General features: G+C 44.8%; 1 protein-coding gene across 1 annotated transcript in view; it reads left to right on the top strand.

The window, feature by feature from the left end:
- LOC145346972 (uncharacterized) overlaps positions 1–21908 on the top strand; it is a 464774-nt gene that overhangs the window by 243997 nt on the left and 198869 nt on the right. The window contains exons 10-11 of the mRNA XM_080194876.1: positions 2785–2925; positions 5482–5541. Of these exons, the coding sequence (XP_080051002.1) occupies positions 2785–2925; positions 5482–5541 (201 nt within the window). The remainder of the gene's footprint in view (positions 1–2784; positions 2926–5481; positions 5542–21908) is intronic.

A 21908-nucleotide genomic window follows, 5' to 3' on the forward strand; every position in this document is an offset into this window, starting at 1 on the left:
ACTATTATCATATTTTCCCATCTTACTGTTTTTTTTCCCACTTGGAATACCAGAATGAAACTGCAGCTAACTTCTGCTTATTCCCACAATATCCACCTGGTAGTACTTGGGGAGCTGTGTCGATAACTAGCTCCTTCAAATTTGATGGGATTCTCATCTGTCAGCACTCTAATGTCAAAATAATTGAGTTCAAGATTGCAGAGTGAGAGGTTGATTCCTGGAATGAGCGGGTTGTCTTATGAGGAAAAGCTGGAAAGACTGGGCTTGTTTCCATTGGAGTTTAGAAGAATGAGGGGATGTCTTGATTGAGGAACATAAGGTCCTGAACAGAATTGACGAGGTAGACATTGAGAGGATGTTTCCTCTTCTGGGTGAGTCCAGAACTGAGGGGAGCACTGTTTTAAAATTAGAGTAAGGAGTCTCATCACTGATGAAGGGGCAGTGCTCCAAAAGCTTGTGCTACCAAATAAACCTGTTGGACTTTAACCTGGTGTTGTGAGACTTCTTACTGTGCCCACCCCAGTCCAATGCCGGCATCTCCACATCATTAAAATTAGAGGTTACCCTTTTGGGATAGAGATGAGGAGAATTTATTTCTTTCAAAGGATTGTGCGACTTTGGAACTCTGTCTCCAGAAGGCAGCAGCGACAGGGTGGCACAGTGGTTAGCACTGCTACCTCACAGCGCCAGGGACATGTCCCGTTCAATTCCGGTCTCGGGTCTGCATGGATTTCCTCCAGGTGCTCCAGTTTCATCCGACAGTCCAAAGATGTGCGGGCTAGACTGATAGGCCATGCTGAATTGACCCTAGTGTCAGGGGATTAGCAAGGTAAATACATGGGGTTACGGGAATAGGGCCTGGGTGGGATTGTGGTCAGTGCAGACTGGGTGGGTCAAATGGCCTCCTCTGCACTGTAGGAATTTTACAATTGTATGAATATTCATGAGGCGGAGGTAGGTAGATTCGTGTTGGGAAAGGGAAGCGAAGGTTTTCTGGGGATGAGTTGGGAGTGGAACTCAACATAAACCAATCAGCCATGATCTTATTGATTGATGGAGCTGCTTGAGGGGCCAAATGGCCAACTTCTGCTCCTACTTGTTACGTTTGTACTCTTTTAACAATGTATGCTGATTACTATCAATAGGATTTAAAATTACTTATTACATATAGTGTCATTCCTGCATTATTATTGATTATAAAAATATAACATTTATAACAAGGAAGACATGCTTCTATCTCTCTCAGTTCTTTCTATCCATCTTCTCTTTCTGTTCCTGATTTGAAATTGAATTCATTCACTTTCAGCTCAGTCTTTGCACTGTTGATTTCAAAAATTCTTTGCTTTGAGTGGGCGGCACGGTGGCACAGTGGTTAGTGCTGCTGCTTCACTGCGCCAGGGACCCAGGTTCAATTCCGGCCTTGGATCACTGGCTGTGTGGAGTTTGCAGTTTCTCCCGTGTCTGCGTGGTTTCCTCCAGGTGCTCCGGTTTCCTCCCACAGTCCAACAATGGTTAGGTTGATTGTCCATGCTAAAATTGACCCTAGTGTCAGGGGGATTAGCAGGGTACATACGCGGGGTAATGGGCATAGGGCCTAAATGGAATTGTTGTTGGTACAGACTCAATGGGCCGAATGCCCTCCTCCTGGACTGAGTGGTTTAGTCAGGGAAGGCTTTGCACAAAACCTCTGATGCAGAGAACGAACAGTGCAAGTCCTGAGTTGGATAAACTCTGGTGCTTCACTGAGCGGAGATGCCGGCATTGGACTGAGGTGAACACAGTAAGAAGTCTGGCAACACCAGGTTTAAGTCCAACCAATTTATTTGATAGTAAACTCACAAGCTTTCGGGGTTTGCCCTTCGTCAGGTGAACTTGGACTTAAACCTGGTGTTGCCAGACTTCTTACTCTGCTTCACTGAGTGAAGGCAGGAGAAATGGAATACTGCCTCCCATTCATCAGTTTATAGATAATATTTACCTCAATATAACTGCAAGTCAAACCAGAAGAAAAGAAAGCACAATTGGAATCTGGAGGCTCTTGCACATTCTGAATCTGAGAACAACGTGTAAATTCAATGCAGAAATACATTCTACTAAATTTCACTTTACTGCCAAACATATGGGGAAGCGATGGCCTCGTGGTATTACTGCTAGACTGTTAACCCAGGAGCTCAGCTGATGTTCTGGCGACCTGGGTTCGAATCCTGCCATGGCAGATGGTGGAATTTGAATTCAATAAAAAATATCTGGAATTAAGAATATTACAATGACCATGAAACCATTATCGGAAAAACCCATCTTGTTCACCATTGTCCTTTAGGGAAGGAAATCTGCCTTCCTTACCTGATCTGGCCTACATGTGACTCCAGAGCCACAGCAATGCCCTCCAAGGGTAACTAGGGATGGGCAATAAATGCTGGCCAACCAGCGACACCCATGTCTCACGAATGAATAAAAAAAAGTCCTACCCACCAGTTTTCATGCAGTTCATGTAACAAGCAACAAGTGAAATGTGTAAGATAAAATACTCGGGGCAGGAATTTCCATACGTATTTGCTCCAAGGTTGGAAATTCCCACCCGAGGTCAATGGATCTTTGCATTCTCAAATTTTCTGTCCTGCCTGCTACATTCCTGTGGCAGGAGGAACGAGAAAATTCTCTCCCTTTGTCAAACCATTCATGATTTGAGTAGGATCAAGAATATGAGAAAAATGAGACAGTTTAGTTCTTTGGACGATTTAACATACAGGTGTGTTAAATACATGTTCTTTTTGTGCTTGTCAGAAGGAAAAGTTAGCTTCGCAAGGACAGCTAAGGCGGTATACTTCTGTGAGTGATCCGAACCAAATGCAAGATGAGCAAGAAATAGAGTTCTTGAGACTTCAGGTCGTCGAGCAACAGCACATTATTGACGATTTAACAATGGTGAGACGTTTGGTTATTGCACTTGTCCATACGCTTCCTAATTTCAGTGGCTGATGGTTGACATTAATGAAGCAATTACTAGCTGCACCAGTATTATCAAGCAACAGATCGCTAAATTTCTCAATGGAAGTTCTCACTCCACCTTCATTAAAAAGATGGATGGCAAACATTTGTTGCCTAGTGAAGCTGTGAGTGTGATTCATTGACTTAAGGATGCAGTACGTTGTAAGTGGTTTTGGATGTAAGCATCAATACAAAAGTCCTAGTGTAAATTAGCAGTTGATCAAATGCATTTGATTGTGAGGTAAGAACCCCGTTCTATCTCAGCAGTTCGATGTTTGTATCGAGCACAATATAATTTCAGTCTGAAAGGCAAATTCAAAAGCTGCAAAATGAAAATGATGCCCTTTATATACAACAATTGATTCCATGGCCTGAGGTTTTTTGTATGGTAGGGTCTTGCTTCACACCATTTGAAGAGTTCCCCTGACTCCGAGTACCCTGCAGCCATCTCACGCTAAATCAGCATAAAATGGCTACAGGCAAGAGGTCTGCTCCTCACTCTGGAGGAAGGCCCCGCCTTAGCGAGCTGTCAGCCTGTCAGATTGGCTTGGCACTTCTCCAGCCCGGGGGAGCATAGTGGCACAGTGGCTAGCACTGCCGTCTCAAAGCTCCAGGGACCCGGGTTCGATTCCAGCCTTGGATGACTGTCCGTGTGGAGTTTGCACATTCTCCCCGTGCCTGTGTGGGTTTCCTCCCACATTCCAAAGAGTGGATTGGCTATGCTAAATTGCCCCTTAGGGCTCAAGAATGCGTGGGTTAGATAGATGGTAAATGTGTGGAGACACAGGTATGTGGCAGCAGAGAGGGCTTTGGTAAGATACTGTCAGCGAGTCGGTGCAGCTCAATGGTCTCTTCTACACTATAGGGATTTTATGATCCCTGCAGAAACAGTGCTGCAGTGGACAGAAGTGTAAGTTCAGGAGTTCATAAGATCTGGGCACCTGAGTCCCAGCTAAGTTGAAGGGGTCCCAAGGCAGGGAGGCATAGGAAAGGGTGCATGCTGATAGATTCCCTACAGTGCAGAAGGAGGACATTCAGCCCATCGAGTTTGCGCAGACTCTCCACAGAGCATCTTACCCAGGCCCTATCTCCGTAACCTCACATATTTACCCAACCAATCTGCCTAACCTACACATCTTGGGACAGTAAGGGGCAATTTAGCATGGTCAACCCCACCTAAGCTCTACACCTTTGGATGTGGGAGGAAACCCACACTGGCATGGAGAGAATATGCGAACCCCACACAGGCAGTGACCCAAAGAATCGTACCCGGGTCCTTGGTGCTGTGAGGCAGCAGTGCCAACCACTGTGCCACCATGCTGCTATGATGGGAGCAATCAGGCTCTCCGGGGAGAGGCTGGTGGGGAAAGGGATGCCACCAGACCTTAACGGGGTTGGGGGGGGGGGTCTCTCGATTTCAGAAGGGGATGTGCCCCCATCTTCCTGCCCGGGATATAACTATGTTCTTTTCTGGGCTACATCCACAGATGCTCATTCGTTCTTGTCAACCTAAAAATTGAGGAAGGGCAGGAAATGGCTCTTAAGCGGTGAATAATTGGCTACTTGGCTTCAACTGGGGTAAAAGTGAGCTTCCCATCTGAGGCCTTGCCTGCCCCAGTGTAAAATCGTGGTGGGCAAAAATGGGGGGCGGGGGGGTGGGGGGACAGGGAGAGATTCCCATTCCTTCCATTTCACTCTCCTCTCCCTCCAAAACCAACTGCCTGAAATCCTGCCAGTGACGGGAGCATAGAATTCTGGCCCATATCTTTAGTCAATGAAGCTGGTTTTGACATGCCAAAGAATTGGTTTCTATTTTGCTCCAAGCTGAAATACATGGAAATAAATTATGTTCATGTATTGCAGGAAAGATTAAGATCAATCTTTAATGTAATAATTAGGAAATGAATTACAAGTGATTTTAAATTCTCTTAAAAGCCTGCTAATACAGCTGTCACCCTGTTCACATGGGGGTCTGGGATGTTTTGGCATCTCTAGATGACAAGGTACCCTTGAAGCATTCTGGGAAGGGGATTTGGAAAGGGACAAATGATGGGATAATTTAATTAGACTCCAAGCAACGTCAAATTTGAAATAATATTAGAAAACAGTGGGAATGTTCAACAGGTTGGGCCATATCTGTGAAGACAGAAACAGGTGAATAACCTTTAGTCAGCAGCCTAAAATGAGATGCTTCTGGTCCCTGTGTAGATTGAACCTCCAACGAGTAATAGAGTAGGACATCAGTGCTTGACAATAACTATGCATTTACGAGCAAAATTACTTTCTCAGCCTGTCCTTAGATGTTATTCAGCAATAAAAGTGCCACACAAACCAGTGTCTACTTTTATTAATGTCTCAAGGTTGGAATGGACTGGAATTGATCCAGCTGACGGATTGCTATTGATCCTTGGTGTTTGCTGTAGCATTTCCAGTTGATTGAGTCCATCGTCTGAAAGTTGGATTTTTATATCTCACTATTTTGTGCTCCCTCAGGAGCGGGAGAGATTGTTACGCCCCAAGAAACAGAAGAGACGAAGCACAAAACCTCACAAGGTAAGGTGACAAATATGCAGCAATCCTAGAGTTACAACTCATGGGGACTCTGAAGTGCCTGTTCATTATTCCTTAAGCAAAGAGTGAAAGCAATGGCCAATTGCTTTGACTGGACTTATTTGCTTCGATTTAAAATTGGTTAACCAGTGGTTCCACTGATCGGCGCAACATTGAGGGCCGAAGGGCCTGTACTGCGCTGTAATGTTCTATGTTCTAAAACCCTGTCTGATTTTGATTTGATTTGATTTGATTTATTATTACCATACAGTGAAAAGTATTGTTTCTTGCATGCCATTCATAGAAAGCATACCATTCATAGAGAAGAAGATGAGAGAGTGCAGAATGTAGTGTTACAGTCATAGCTAGGGTGTACAGAAAAATCAACTTAATGCAAGGTAGGTCCATTCAAAGGTCTGAAGGCAGCAGGGAAGAAGCTGTTCTTGAGTCGGTTGGTCCTTCAGACTTTTGTACCTTTTTCCCGTTGGAAGAAGGTGGAAGAGAGAATGTCCAGGGTGAGTAGGTTCCTTAATTACGTTGGCTGCTTTGCCGAGGCAGCAGGAAGTGCAGACGGAATCAATGGATGGGAGGCTGGTTTGCCTGGTGGATTGAGCTACCTTCACAGCCTTTTGTAGTTCCTTGCAGTCTTGAGCAGAGCAGGAGCCATACTAAGCTGTGATACAACCAGAAAGAATGCTTTCTATGATGCATCTGTAAAAGTTGGTGAGAGTCGTAGCTGACATGCCAAATTTCCTTAGTCTTCTAAGGAAGTAGAGGCGTTGGTGGGCTTTCTTAACTATAGTGTTGGCTTGTGGGGACCAGGACAGGTTGTCCTGCCCCTAATCATATACAAAATGCAGAAGGGGTGGCATAGTGGTTAGCACTGCTGCCTCACAGCACTAGGGACGTGGGTTCGATTCCTGGCTCGGGTTACTGTCAATGTGGAGTTTCACCTTCTCCCCGTGCCTGCATGTGTTTCCTCCAGGTACTCCGCTTTCCTCCCACAATCCAAAGATGTGCAGGTTAGGTGGATTGGCCATGCTAAATTGCCCCTTCATGTCAGGGTGACCACCTCGGGTAAATGCATGGGGTTATGGGGATAGGGCCAGGGTGGAATTGTGGTCAGTTCAGACTCGATGGGCCAAATGGCATCCTAGGGTTCTATGGTTCTCTAAGATTTTCAGATTATTAACCTACGAGAAATTGGTTAAAGAAAAATAGAATGCTTAATGTACTGTAACCTTATGAGACTAATATTTGGAGGCCAAGAAATAACAGGTTGAGTTTGCTTCCCAAAGGCAATTATTTACCATGGGTGAGATTCTCCAGCCTTCCAGATGTATGTTTCCTGCCTACGGAAGGTGGCATGATGTTCACTAGCAGAGGGATTCCCTGATCCCGCTGCTGTCAGTGGGATTTCCCATTGATGTTACCCCATGGCACTGCGAATCCGGCTAGCATGAACGGCCAGAGAATTCCAGTCCAAACCATGGCAAGAGTGCCATGTATTGCTGCTATGGGTAAAATGGGCAGGATGATTTCAAGTCCATCTCAGCTGGAATGGGAATCAGACCCCCATGCCTTAATCTCGCCCACACGCTAGCTGCCCAGCTAACTGGCTTTGCACATGATCCATATCCAACCTTAAATAAAAACCTGTTTTTAGATGATAAAGTAAATACATAACGTAAAATAAAATCAGAAAATGCTGGATAAATTCAGCAAATCTGGCAGAAGCTGTGAGGAGAGAAAGGGAGTTATTGTGTTGTGTCCATATGACCCATCTACAGAACTGGTGAGGGATAAAACTGTGATGAATTATATAGTTGGAGAGAGGATGGGGCAGAACAAAAAGTCAGGGATAGGTCAGAGCCAAGGAAGGATTGACAAAAGATTGACAAAAATGTCATGGACACGAGACAAAGGTGGTGTTAATGGTGGCATTGGGACTGAAGAAGTGCTAATAATGGCACAAAGGTAAGATAGCAAAATGTGTTAACAGGAGAGCAAAGGTCAGTTCTCAGTGAAAGCAAAACTGAAAAACAGAATAGATTGTCCTGCGAGGAAGAGGTCAGGTGATATTGGGATAAACCAGTATGATGTCATGGGACCCGTCCCTTCACTTTGTTTTAGTCAAAGTGGCTAAAAATGCAACAGAGGAAGCTGTCCTTGGGGTTGACAGCTTCCACCCCACTTTCCCCCATTTTCTGTGCCACCTGCCTGTTGAATTTGTGGAGATGTTACTATCTCCTGAAGCTTGCTTCAATGACGGGTTCTCCTGTTGCTTCGACAGGTGAGTTTTCAGCAAAAAAAAATAACCAATTCACAGTCTAGTTTGAAGTTGTCTTGTGTGACATTGGATCAAATCTCTCTTTGCATTACCGATTGATATGAAACCAGTATTGGGGGGATGGATGGAGGCATTGGTGTTGTGCCAGTATCACTTGCCCTGAAGGCACCTGATTCTGTTCTCTTTGAATGTTGAAATTGTTTGGTGACAAACCACTTCTCTATTTGATGTTGGTTCTTCCCACGTATTGGGATCCAGTTTGTAAGCTCCAAGATTAGCTTTCACACTGTATCTATGTCTGGGACATTCTTGTGGTGTGGGTTCCCATGCTCATCCTGCCTTTGGTACGCGGGAATCCTCCACAACAACCACATTAGCGATCCAGCAAACTCTGAAGAATTGAAGAATACAAGATGATAAAAGGTCTGGATAAAGTAGGCATGGAGTGGATGCTTCCGCTGGTAGGGCATAAGAACATAAGAACATAAGAACATAAGAAATAGGAGCAGGAGTAGGCCATCTAGCCCTTCGAGCCTGCCCCGCCATTCAATAAGATCATGGCTGATCTGTCGTGGCTCAGTTCCACTTTCCCGCCCTCTCCCCATAACCCTTAATCCCCTCTCTTATCAAGAACCCATCAACCCGCTTCTTAAAAATATTTAGCGAGGCAGCCTCCACCACTTCAACGGGCAGAGAATTCCAGAGATTCACCACCCTCTGAGTGAAGAAGTTCCTCCTCAACTCCGTTCTAAACCGCCTCCCCTTTATCTTGAGGCTTCGAGGATGAGCGGTCATCATCTTAGGACAAGGGGTAGCAAATTTAAAACAGAGTTGAGGAGAAACTACTTCTCCCAAAGGGTTGTGAATCTGTGGAATTCTGTACCCCAAAGTGCAGTGCATGCTGGGACAGTGAGTAAATATAAGGAGGAGTTAGACAGATTTTTAATTGGGAATGGGTTGAAGGGTTATGGGGAGAAGGCAGGAAAATGGGGATGAAGAGCATTATCAGCCCTAATTGAATAGCAGAGCAGACTGGATTGGCCACATGGCCTGGTTCTGCTCCTATATCTTACAAACTTATGAACACAGTCTCAATGTCAGATATGAAGCATTTTGCAACCTCCTGACATTACAAATATTCTCAGACAGTGAAAATGGAATGCCTCAAGTTGCTTCAGGTGATACCAGTGGTTGCCTAAGTCTCACACCCGTAAAGAAGTGGCCAGAACCACTGCCTGGTAGACTTTGATCTTTGTTCTGAAACAAACTCCATGCCAGAGTCTGTGAGTGAGCCTGCCAAATGTTGAGTTGGCATTTGCCAGGCGATGATTGAGTTTGTCATCTTGTGTAGTGATACTCCCCAAGAGAGCAAAGCACCTGTCCTGAGCAAAGAGATGTGGTGTTGTTCGTGACTATGGGATGTAGGAGTACGTGGCCAGGAATAGGTTCTTGCAAGATCTCTATCTTCTTCAAGCTAACTGTCAGGCCAATTGTTCTGTAGCTACGACAAAGTGATCAACAAACTGCTGAACATTCTCCCGAGAATGTGCTATGTGCGTGTAGAACACACAGTAGCTGCTCAGTGAGCTTTGAGTAGTTAACTTTTGCTAGTTGAAGATGTTGCCATCTATCCTGAATTGAATGTGTCCTCCTGTGTTAAGAGTGTGGGCTAAAGTACGACCAAGAGGTATTTGGTGAGCAGAACTGGAACCAATACACAGCCTTGTTTACTGCTATTGACGCTAGGAAAGGTGAAGTGCTGCTTTCCATCGTGTTGGCCACTCTGCCATTGTGAAATGAGCGGAGGACACTGACCATCTTTTCAGGGTTGTTTCAGAACCTTCAATAGCTCTGACCAAACCTCGGTTCTATTCCCCCTCCACAGATGCTGTCAGACCTGCTGACATTTTCCAGCATTTTCTGTTTTAGTTTTAGATTCCAGCATCCACCATATTTTGCTTTTACCTTCAATAGGCCTTCCTGGTTTATTCTATCAGAAGCCTTGGTCAGGTCCAGAAACACCATCGAGACTTTTTGTGAGATTTTACTTGAATTTGACGTGCTGCAGAGATCTACGTTTGCTGTTCCCCATCCCTGTACGCTGTGATTCAGGCTACACAGAGCCAATGAGTTGCCTGACAATCCAATCAAGAATAACCCCAAATGTTTCTTTGACTTCATCTGTACATGTCATTGTTGGAACTTAGGTGCTAATGAGTGTCGCATGCTGGTCACTAGAAAGACTTAAATGAAAAGCTTTGAATTGATTGCTACTCCTGTCAGAAGTGACTGAAATCTGTGTGCCAGTCGAGGTTTATCCTTCGAAAGACCAGTTCAGTAGAATGCACACCCTGCAGCGACCTCTTCAAGTTCAGACTCCTCAGCAAGTCTTGGTTCACTTAGGGCAGCCACCTCAATGTTGTACCTGGCCCAGATTCTGGCTACCAGGGCTGTTCTGCATTCTGGTCTGGTATTGCTGCCTCGAGGTGTTCTGACATGCCATGAAGTAAGCTTAGTAGCCGAGTTCTCGTATTTTGAACCACAGCGAATGGATGACAAGCCAGGAGCAATACCCTGACAGGAGCAAGGAGAGCAGGTTGTGTTTAGAGTTCTTCTCCTTTCTCTTTCCTGGATTGAGGAGAACATCACAATACCTGGAAAGGTGATCTGTCACTTCAGAAGGATGTGATCTCCACACCTGCCCTGATCTGTGGAGAGTGACTGTCGCCCGGAGGCTGCCTTTGTGCAGGGTTATACCGTTAGCATCCTCTGCCTGTCCCCAGCACCACAGGGCCTGGATAGGGTTTATACAGAGCGTTTCCCTTGTCTGAAGCAGGTAATACTATATTGCTGCCGTGTAATCCCTCAGGCAACTAGGAATGTGGCACAGTGGCAAAATGGTTAGCGTTGCTGCCTCACAACGCCAGGGACTTGGGTTCAATTCCCAGCTTAGGTCACTGTCTGTGTGGAGTTTGCACATTCTCCCCGTATCTGCGTGGGTTTCCTCCGGGTGCTCCACTTCCACCCACAGTCCGAAGGATGTGCTGATTAGGTGCATTGGCTATGTTAAATTCTCCCTCAGTGTACCTGAACAGGCACTGGAGTGTAGCAACTGGGGAATTTTCACAGTAACTTCATTATAGTGTTGATGTAAGGCTACTTGTGATACTAATAAATAAACTTAAACTGTACATGCCATAAGGGGAGCAGCTGTAAAGATGCAGGCTTGCTTTTGGAGTTCTCCTTCTCTGAGATGAGCTGCTGAATCATTAAGTCCTACAGTGCAGAAGGAGGCCATTCGGCCCATCGAGTCTGCATCAACCACAATCCCACCCAGGCCCTGTCCCCATGCATTTACCCTAGCTAGCCCCCCTGACAGTAAGGGGCAATTTAACACCGCCAATCAACTTAACCCCTACATCTTTGGACTGTGGGAGGAAACTGGAGCCCTCGGAAGAACCCCACGCAGACACAGGGAGAACGCGCAGATCCACACAGACAATGACCCAAGCCAGGAATTGAACCCAGATCTCTGGCGCTATGCCCCCGTGATGGAAGAGCCTAATCTACCCTTGACATCATTGTCCAGACTTTTTCCTCTGGGCATCAAGAATCTACCCACTATCCTTAACTTGATGGCAAGGATAGAGGTGGAAAATTGGAGGATTGCTCTGCCGGTCTCCCTCTCACACAGTGCAAGTTTAGGATCCCCATCTGGTCCAAGTGTCAGGATCCTGAAGTCACAGTAAAATCCAGCCCATAGTTCCTCATGCAATCCTATTGCTCATTGTAGATTTCCCATTAGAGTTAGCACACAATGAAAATATTAAATGGATAAGCAAGTATAATGCAACTTTTATGCAATAGTGAAGTGTTTTCCCTACAACTTGTGCACAAACATTCCATTCAAGATGACTTAAAGCATTTTTTGGTCGGATTATTTGAAGATCTAAATCTCCCCCATCAGAATGTAGCATGTTCATATGCACAAACCCCATGTGTGCCAGCAGCCTGACACATGTCACACCTCCTATTAATGTGTGACATAATTGTAGTAATGACTGAAAATAAGATGGTTCTTTTCATCTGATTGACAAATATGAAGAGTGACAGTAGCCAGATTTTTCTTATAGTTCCAGCTACTCACATACTGAAGAAATCTTGTGTCTCTTGAGTGTTTGTGTCAGACACACTCTGGTAACCCACTTAAAAGCAGTTTGTCACACTTGCATCCTCTTAGTTGAAGTATTGTTCTCATAAATCGCAATAAATCATGATGAAACTGGAATGAATCAATAAAAACAAAAACTGTCAATCACAAAGCTCAAATACCTACCAGTCGAACTAAGATTTAGAACAAAATTACGTTGGAGGAGATACTTACATAGCTACAATTAACTTACTCGTGCCATAGCAATTCTTGTGTTGGTAATATCTCAAACATTGGCCTAGTGATATTATTGCTAGACTATTAATCCAGAAACTCAGCCAATGTTCTGGGGACCCAGGTCCAAATCCCACCAAGGCAGATGGTGGAGTTTGAATTAAAAGTATACTGATGACCTTAAAACCATTGCTGATTGATCTGGTTCACTAGTGTCCTTTAGGGAAGGAAATCTGCCATCCTTACCTGGTCTGGCCTACATTGATTCCACAGTCATAGCAATATGAGTGACCGCCTTGGGCAATTAGGGATGGGCAATAAATGCTGGCCAGCCAGTGGCACAAATGAATAAAAAAATCCTCTGTCTGGGAAGTCTGAGCCTTCAGATCCTATGTTTACAGAGCTGCCATTGCCAACTGAAGAGATATAGCAAAGTAGCCACATCTGTCTATACCTCAATACTCCAAATTGTAATAAATGATTGAGAACAAACAAATCGTTCCGAGAACATGACAGCACAGAGTGCACAGCCACAGGTATAGACTAATGTTATCCCTGTCTAACACAGTAAAAAGTCTGACAACACCAGGTTTTAGTCCAACCTATTTATTTGATAATATACTCGCAAGCTTTCGAGGGGTTACCCTCTTCGTCAGGTGAATGGAGAGTTCTGGCCTCAGACAGAGCATATAAAGCACAGACAGTTTAGAGATTACTGATTAAAATGCGAATCCTTACACCTAACCTGCTGTTCAAGACCTGAAGTGGCTGATAATGTGAGTGGTAGGAGCACTGATCACAGTTTAAAGAGATGTGTATTGTCTCCAGACAGTACAGTAAGTGAGGTTTTGCAAACCCAGGCAAGTCACGGGGGTTACAGATAGTGCGACATGAACCCAAGATCCCTGTTGAGACCGTCCTCATGTGTGCGGAACTTGGCTATCAGTCTCTGCTCAGCGACTCTGCGCTGTCGTGTGTTGTGAAGGCCGCCTTGGAGAATGCTTACCCGAAGGTCAGAGGCTGAATGCCCGTGACCACTGAAGTGTTCGCCAACAGGAAGGGAACAGTCTTGCCTGGTGACTGTCGAGCGATGTTCATTCATCCGTTGTCGTAGCTACGACAACGGATGAATGAACATCGCTCGACAGTCACCAGGCAAGACTGTTCCCTTCCTGTTGGCGAACACTTCAGTGGTCACGGGCATTCAGCCTCTGACCTTCGGGTAAGCATTCTCCAAGGCGGCCTTCACAACACACGACAGCGCAGAGTCGCTGAGCAGAGACTGATAGCCAAGTTCCGCACACATGAGGACGGTCTCAACAGGGATCTTGGGTTCATGTCGCACTATCTGTAACCCCCGTGACTTGCCTGGGTTTGCAAAACCTCACTTACTGTACTGTCTGGAGACAATACACATCTCTTTAAACTGTGATCAGTGCTCCTACCACTCACATTATCAGCCACTTCAGGTCTTGAACAGCAGGTTAGGTGTAAGGATTCGCATTTTAATCAGTAATCTCTAAACTGTCTGTGCTTTATATGCTCTGTCTGAGGCCAGAACTCTCCATTCACCTGACGAAGAGGGTAACCCCTCGAAAGCTTGCGAGTATATTATCAAATAAATAGGTTGGACTAAAACCTGGTGTTGTCAGACTTTTTACTGTGTTTACGCCAGTCCAACGCCGGCATACCCACATCATCCCTGTCTAACACAGATTTCAATTTTCTGCTTTACATAGAAACATAGAAGATAGGAGCAGGAGGAGGCCATTTGGCCCTTCGAGCCAGTTTCGCCATTCATTACGATCATGGCTGATCATCCAACTCAACGGCCTAGTCCTGCTTTTTCTCCATAACCTTTGATTCCATTCGGTCCAAGTCCTATATCTAGCTGCCTCTGGAATACATTCAGTGTTTTAGCATCAGCTCTGTGGTAATGCATTCCACAGGCTTACCACACTTTGGGTGAAGAAATGTTTCCTCACCTCCGTCCTAAATGGACTACCCTGAAACTTCAGACTGTGACCCTTGGTTCTGGACTCCCCCACCATTGGGAACATCCTTCCTGCATCTACCCTAACTAGTCCTGCTAAAATTTTATATGTATCTAGGAGATCCCCTTTCATTCGCCTGAACTCCAGTGAAAACAATCCTAACCGAGTCAATCTCTCCTCATACATCAGTTCTGCCATCCCCAGAATCAGCATGCTAAATCTTCGCTGCACTCCCTCCTCAGAAGAGACCAAAAACATCACACAATACTCTAGATGTGGCCTCAGCCCAGTATAATTGCAAAAACACTATCCCTGCTCCTGTACTCGAAACCTCTCACAATGAAGGCCAACTGGCCATTTGCCTTCTTTACTGCCTGCTGCACCTACATGCTTACCTTCAGTTACTGGTGCACAAGGACACCCAGGTCCTGCTGCACACTCCCCTCTCCCAATTTACAGCCATTCAGGTGCCTTCTTGTTTTAGCTTCCAAATTGAATAATCTCAAACTTATCCAAATTATACTGCATCTGCCATTGATTAGCCCACTCACCCAGTCTATCCAGGTCATTCTGAAAGACCTCTGCATCCTTGTCACAGTTCACCCTCCCACCCAACTTGGTATCATCAGCAAACTTTGAGATGTTACATTTTGTTCCCTCATCCAAATCATTAATATATGCTTTAGCAGAGATACTGCTGTTAAATATTTAAAATAGTTGCATCTCCGCTGCTGGAATGTCACATCACCTGCAGTGACGAAGATTTGAGGGCTTTGGGAGCTCTTCCATCTTGTACCTTAAATGAACAGCATCCCCAAAATAAACCTGCATCGTGTTTGACTTGAACCCAGGAGTGTGGCACCTCACTACTTACTGTTGAAATTTCCAGTCAGCACTTAACAAATGCCAACAGGCGTGAACAATTTATGCGGATGTTCTGCAGACTCGTAGTAAATTTTAGGGATGGGATGTTCCCGAGCAGTGACCAATTTAAAATGAGGCCTGGGTTGCTTTGTACCCATTCTGGTTGTTGCTTTGGGGATTTCTTGTACTTTGTACACAGCTCAACAGCTGAACTTGCCTGTTAAAAATTGTAATATTATTCAAAATCTGCTGTACCTCCACCAGAATAGAGAATCCTATAATGTTTCAGTCTGCCAAAGTGTATGACAATTGTGCCACTGGGTATATGTTCCAGGTGAATTAATCCGAAGGGTGAATAAAGCTAATCAGTGACCATGGAGAGTTTTTTAATTCATTCATGGGACATGGGCATCACTGGCTGGCCAGCATTTATTGCCCATCCCTAGTTTGGTTTGATTTGATTTATTATTGTCACATGCATTAACATACAGTGAAGAGTATTGTTTCTTGTGCGCTATACAGTCAAAACATACCGTTCATAGAGAAGGAAAGGAGAGAGTGCGGAATGTAGTGTTACAGTCATAGCTAGGGTGTAGAGAAAGATCAACTTAATGCAAGGTAGGTCCATTGAAAAGTGTGACAGCACCAGGGAAGAGGCTATTCTAGAGTTGGTTGGTACGTGACCTCAGACTTCTGTATCTTTTTCTCAAAGGAAGAAGGTGGAAGAGAGAATGTCCGGGGTGCGTGGGGTCCTTAATTATGCTGGCTGCTTTGCTGAGGCAGCAGGAAGTGGAGACAGAGTCAATGGATGGGGGCTGGTCAGGGGGCAGTTGAGAGTCAACCACATTTTTGTGGCTCTGGAGTCACATATAGGCCAGACTAGGTAAGGACAGCAGATTTTTTTCCCTAAAGGACATTAGTGAACTAGATAGGTTTTCCCAACAATGATTTCACAGCCATCTACCATGGCGGGATTTGAACCCAGAACATTAGCTGAGTTTCTGGATTAATTGCTTAGCGATAATACCACCAGGCTGTCACCTCCCCTTGAGGCTCCAAAAAAAACCAGACAGCAGCTGAAAAGTGCTTGGGAGTAGACAGTTGGGAGTTTTCCCTAGGCCGAAGGAAAGATGGCGTGGGCCTGTGAGAGACACATGACCAAAGTAGTGTTAATGCTAATTTTCCCATCCTACCACGGGAATGGTAGCAGGCAGGATAGGACCATGCAGAGGTCCATTGACTTTGGTCAGGATTTTCCAGTCTTGGGATGAGCATGGTCGGACAATTCTGCCCTATATGTCTGGCTGAAGCATATCTTTAAGCACCCAGGAGCTTGGAGTTAAGATTGCTGTGAGTGTATTAGACGGTGTACAGAAACATGCCAATTACTTTGGAGATAAATCAATCCAATTGCAGCATTTCATAGTTAAGACACAACTCTGAGTTGACCTACACTGGCAAGGTAGATCAGGATCCATTCACGTTCAACATGTAATGTGTATGATAGGAGACATTTTCTATCTCACCCTTGGCAAGGATAAGGCACAATTTAAAGGAATTGAACAAGACAAACATCATGAAACTGCCCCAATCTGGTGAGGAAGCATTGGAAATCAGTGTCTCCTCAGCTACCCGAATGGGAGAGTTCAAGATTGAATGTTTCCCTTATACAGGGGCTTCTGTTTATTATTTGCACTCCTTCAGAAACTGCTTAAAAACAATCTTGTGGCTTGACTATATTGGCTGGAATTCTCTAGCTGTTCACACTGGTAGGATCTTCTGCTGATGGTGCACCCCTGCTGTGGGTTTCCCAGCAGTGAGGGGAGTGGGGGGGGAGTCAATGGGAAATCCTATCTACAGTGGCGAGAGCAGAGATTCTGCGACCGGAAAATGGCACACTGCCTCTCACCATAAGAAACACACCATGGGAAGGGCAGAGAAATCCCCTCCACCATGGTGGCACAGTGGTTAGCACTGCTGCCTCACAGTGCCAGGGACCCGGGTTCGATTCCGGCCTTGGGTCACTGTCTGTGCAGAGTCTGCAGGTTCTCCCTCTGGGTGCTCCGGTTTGCTCCCACACCTCAAAGATGTGCAGGTAAAGTTGATTGATCATGCTAAATTTCCCCTTAATGACAGGGGAATTAGGAAGATAAATATGTGGGGTGATGGGAATAGGACAGGACATGGATGGGATTGTTGTAGGTGCAGTATCGATGGGCCCAATGGCCTCCTTCTGCACTGCAGATTCTATGTTTACTTTGCGAATGGAAATGGCAGCCAATGAAATCTCAGAGAATGAAATGAGACATCGTCTTTAACACTTCACCCATTCCTGCCAAGGGGACTGGTTAAAATTGTGGGCATCGAGTTGGTGTGCATCATTAATTGTTCCTGTACAACTTAGCATTGAAAAGTTCCCACCCTGCCCGCCACGGGAATTGTAGCGGGTGAGACAGAAAATTTGGCGATCCATTTAAAGATTGAGCTCAGGCAGGAATTTCTGGTTTTGGAGTAAGAATGACAGAGTATCCTGCCCAATATGGCTAAACTGGATCTGATTTCCACATCTTGCAGATTGCTTTGAAGTAGTTTGACTTCTAGAATCAGTGAATCCTTATAGTGTAGAAGGGAGCCATTTGGCCCATATTTTTAAGTTCTAGGCAGACTTGAAACTTCAGTCAACTTTCAGATCCGACTTTTAGACCTGTTCTCAGGCGCCCTCCATATGCGCTCTGCCTGAAAAAATAGCGATCCTGAATCGTGCTGCAGAAGCCTGTGGGTGGGGCTTGTTAAGAAAAGAGCTAATGTTTCAAGTGCGGAAGAAAAATGCTTTGACAATGGGTCACCTGGACTCGAAACATCAGCTCTTTTCTCTCCTTACAGATGCTGCCAGACCTGCTGAGATTTTCCAGAATTTTCTCTTTGGGTTTCAGGTTCCAACATTGTAGTATTTTGTGTTTATCCTTTATTTTCTTGCTGTTTGTCTGTAAGGAGGTGTTCTAATTTTTGGAATAGGCTGTGGCATGTTTCCCCAAACCCTGTTTGTGAGGTTAATTTGTAAAGTGATTCATAGCCAATAGTCTGGGCAGAGTGGATAGTCAGAAGCTTTTTCCCAGGGTGGAAGAGTCAATTACTACAGGGCGTAGGTTTAAGGTGCAAGGGGCAAGGCTTAAAGGAGATGTACGAGGCAGATTTTTCATACAGAGAGTAGTGGGTGCCTGGAACTCGTTGCTGGGGAAGGTAGTGGCAGCGGACGTGGTAGTGACTTTTAAGGGGCATTTTGGCATGTACATGAATAGGATGAGAGTAGAGGGATATGGTCACCAGAAGAGTAGGGGGTTTTAGTTAAGTCGGGCAGCGTGGTCATTGCAGGTTTGGAGGGCCGAAGGGCTGTGCTGCAATTTTCTTTGTTCTTTAGGCTTATATCAGAAGTAAAGTTCATTCACACCATCAAATCTAGAGACAATCACAACTTCGTTCACACAGCACTCAATAAGAGGACAGGAAAGGGGAGTTTTTAACCACTTTGAATAACTTCACTATCGGTTCGTGTGATTGCCAGAGTCCAGCATGTTAGAGTGCAGTGAGGGTTCCTTCCTGGAAGAGTTACAGTTCAGCAAGCTGAAGCAGGATTTTGCAAAATTCCTTCTAAGGTTAATGGTGACACAGCAAGATGGGTTGGTGCACAGAGACTTGGCCTGCTCCGCAGATTATGGCAGGAATCTTCCAGCAAAATAAGATTTGAGTTTGATGCAGGCTGGTGATCAGCCTGGCGTCCTGCTTTGATGTTTTCAGGCTGGGGTTTACACAGCAGATTGGCATATGAATTCGCAAACGTAATGTTAAAATTTTCCAAAGGCCAGAAGCTTGGGTTACGTGATGTTGTCCACTAGTGGTTCAGTAGCATGCTGACATGCAGTTTCTGTGTCTCTGATCGAAATCCATTGTTCATTTTAAAAATGAATGATGGCTATTAGTGTAGTTGCAGATATATTGAGTTGCAATGGCATCCCCTTTGATACAGGATCAGACTGGGGAGAGGGAATGTCTACTGGTCCCTGGTTTCATTGAATGTAATGTCCTCACAGTGAGAACTGAGATTCCACAAGGCTGAGGATTAAGCTATTGTCCTGTACCTGCTGTGGGAAGTTTCCAGGAAGTGTAGCCGTCTTGTGAATCATGTGGCAGCCACCTTTTGGTTCAGCAAAGTCCACTTTTTAAATAAGCAAAAAGGTAAGGTTTGATTTAACGGTTTATGATGCAGGGGTATGGGGGAATGGCATCAAACCATAATGCCCGTTTGGAGAGCCAGTGCAGACACAGTGGGCTAAATGGCCTCTTTCTATGTCCGAACAACTGTCTGATTATCACTTTCATGTCTTAGGGACATCACAATATTGAGAAGTGATGAGGACCTTGGAATGTATGTCCATAGACCTCTGAATGTAGTAAAACAGATCAATATGGTGGTTAAAAATGCATATAGGGATACAGATTTCTATCAGCTAAAGTCTGGAATATAAGAACTGGAACATTATGTTATAACTCTATAAAATATTAATTAGACCACAGCTAGAGTACTTTGTACAGTTCAGGTCACTGCATTATAGGAAGGATGTGACTACACTCATGAGGGTACGGAGTAGATTTATGAGGGTGTTGCCATCAATTTTTGCTATGAGGCAAGATTGGATTTTTTTTAGAACAGAGAAGGCTGAGGAGAGGTTTAATTGATGATGTGTTGCCGTTCACTCAGGGAATCTGAGTTGCTATGGCAACATGCACTCTCACACACACCTGGAGCTATGGATAGTAAAGGTGGAAACTTCAATGTTCTTTCCATTACATGGCTGACAGGAATCTCTCCCACTTTTACCGCCTGCTATTGGCTCAACCTGTTTGGCCATGTTACGGACGCCTTCCTTGGCCCTCAATTCTTGGTGTGAGATCTGAACTCAGATCTTCTGGTTTAGAGGCAGGGTCACTAACCCCTCCACCACAAGAGCTTAGATTTAATTCAGGTTTATAAAATTGAGGAACCTAAATAGAGTGAGTCTCATAGTCAAGAGTTCCATAACGTCAGAACATTAGATCTGATTTGATTTTGATTTGGTTTATTATTGTCACATGTATTCATATACATTGAAAAGTATTGTTTCTTGTGCGCTAAACAGACAAAGCATACCGTACAGAGGGAAGGAAAGGAGAGAATGCAGAATGTAGTGTTACAGTCATATCTAGGGTGTAGAGAAAAATCAATTCAATGCGAGGTAGGTTGATTCAAAAATCTGATGGCAGTAGGGAAGAAGCTGCTCTTGAGTTGGTTGGTACGTGTCCTCAGACTCTTGTATCCTTTTTCCCGATGGAAGAAGGTGGGAGAGAGTATGTCCGGGGTGCCTGGGATTCTTAATTATGCTGGCTGCTTTGCTGAGGCAACAGGAATCATAGACAGTGTCAGTGGATGACAAGTTTGAGTGATGGACTGGGCTTTGTTCACAACCCTTTGTCGTTTTCTGTGTTCTTGGACAGAGCAAGAGCTGATAATACCAAAAAGAATGCTTATTATGGTGCATCTGTAAAAGTTGGTGAGAGTCGTATCGGACATGCCAAATTTCCTTAGTCTCCTGAAAATGTAGAGACATTGGTGGGCTTTCTTAACTTTAGTGTCAGCATGGAGGGACCAGGACAGGTTATTGGTGATTTGGACACCTAAAAGCTTGAAGCTCTCAACCATTTCGACTTTGTCGCCATTGATGTAGTCAGGAGCATGTCCTTCACTCCGCTTCCTGAAGTCAATGACTATCTCCGTTTTGTTGACATTGAGGGAGAGATTATCATCATCGCACCAATTCACCAAATTCCCTTTCTCTTTCCTGTACTGTGTGTCATTATTGTTTGAGATCCAACTCACAACAGTTAGATCTCAAACGGGGGAAAGATTAAAGCAGATTTGCAGAGAATGTTCTTCATCTACAGGGCAGAGGAGGTCTTACGTGCCTGAAAGGGTGGTAGAAACAGCAACCATCATTTTATTTCAAAAAAATACTTCAACAAGCTCTTCAAATGCTGTAGCCTGTAAGGTACACAACAAAAGCTGGAGCAGAGGATTAGGCTAGAGACTGCTTTTTTGACCAGCACAAACGTAACAAGCCAAATGCAGCCTCCTTCTGTATCATACAGTTCTATGATTTGACTAATCAGTTCCACTGAATTTTATCCACCGTGCCTGTAAGTGATGGCTAACACGAGGGGACATAGCTTTAAATTAAGGGGTGATAGTTATAGGACGGATGTTAGAGGTAGGTTCTTTAGTCAGGGGGTAGTAAGGGCGTGGAGTGCCCTGCCTGCAGCAGTTGTGGACTCGCCAACTTTAAGGGCGTTCAAATGGTCAGTGGGGAGGTATGTGGATAACTTTGGAATAGTTTAGGTTAGAGGGTCATTAGATTGGTTCCACTGGTCGGCGCAACATCGAGGGCCGAAGGGCCTGTACTGCGCTGTAATGTTCTATGTTCTATGTGCCTGAAGGATAGAAACTCCCTGTTAAACAGCGAGGTTTAATTTTGGAGGGACAATTTTACTATACTTCAGGGCATCTTGCTACATGGTTACGCTGTAGGTTTGCAAACTCAGTGGGGTATTGTGCATGTGCATTTGATAAATATCGCACTGTCATAATGTGAGGAAAACAAACCTGCAGATTTTTCAAGTCCTTTCAGCAAATGGAAATAACATTCGACATTTGGACTGATGACATGTACACACACGCCAAAACCTTGTTGCTGTCCACACCGGCAGGATCTTATCGTCCCACCGACGGTGGGTTTTCTGGTGACAAGGG

The sequence above is a fragment of the Carcharhinus amblyrhynchos genome, chromosome 1 (genome assembly GCF_965287045.1).
Source record: "Carcharhinus amblyrhynchos chromosome 1, sCarAmb.v2.hapA, whole genome shotgun sequence".
Taxonomy (NCBI): Eukaryota; Metazoa; Chordata; class Chondrichthyes; order Carcharhiniformes; family Carcharhinidae; genus Carcharhinus; species Carcharhinus amblyrhynchos.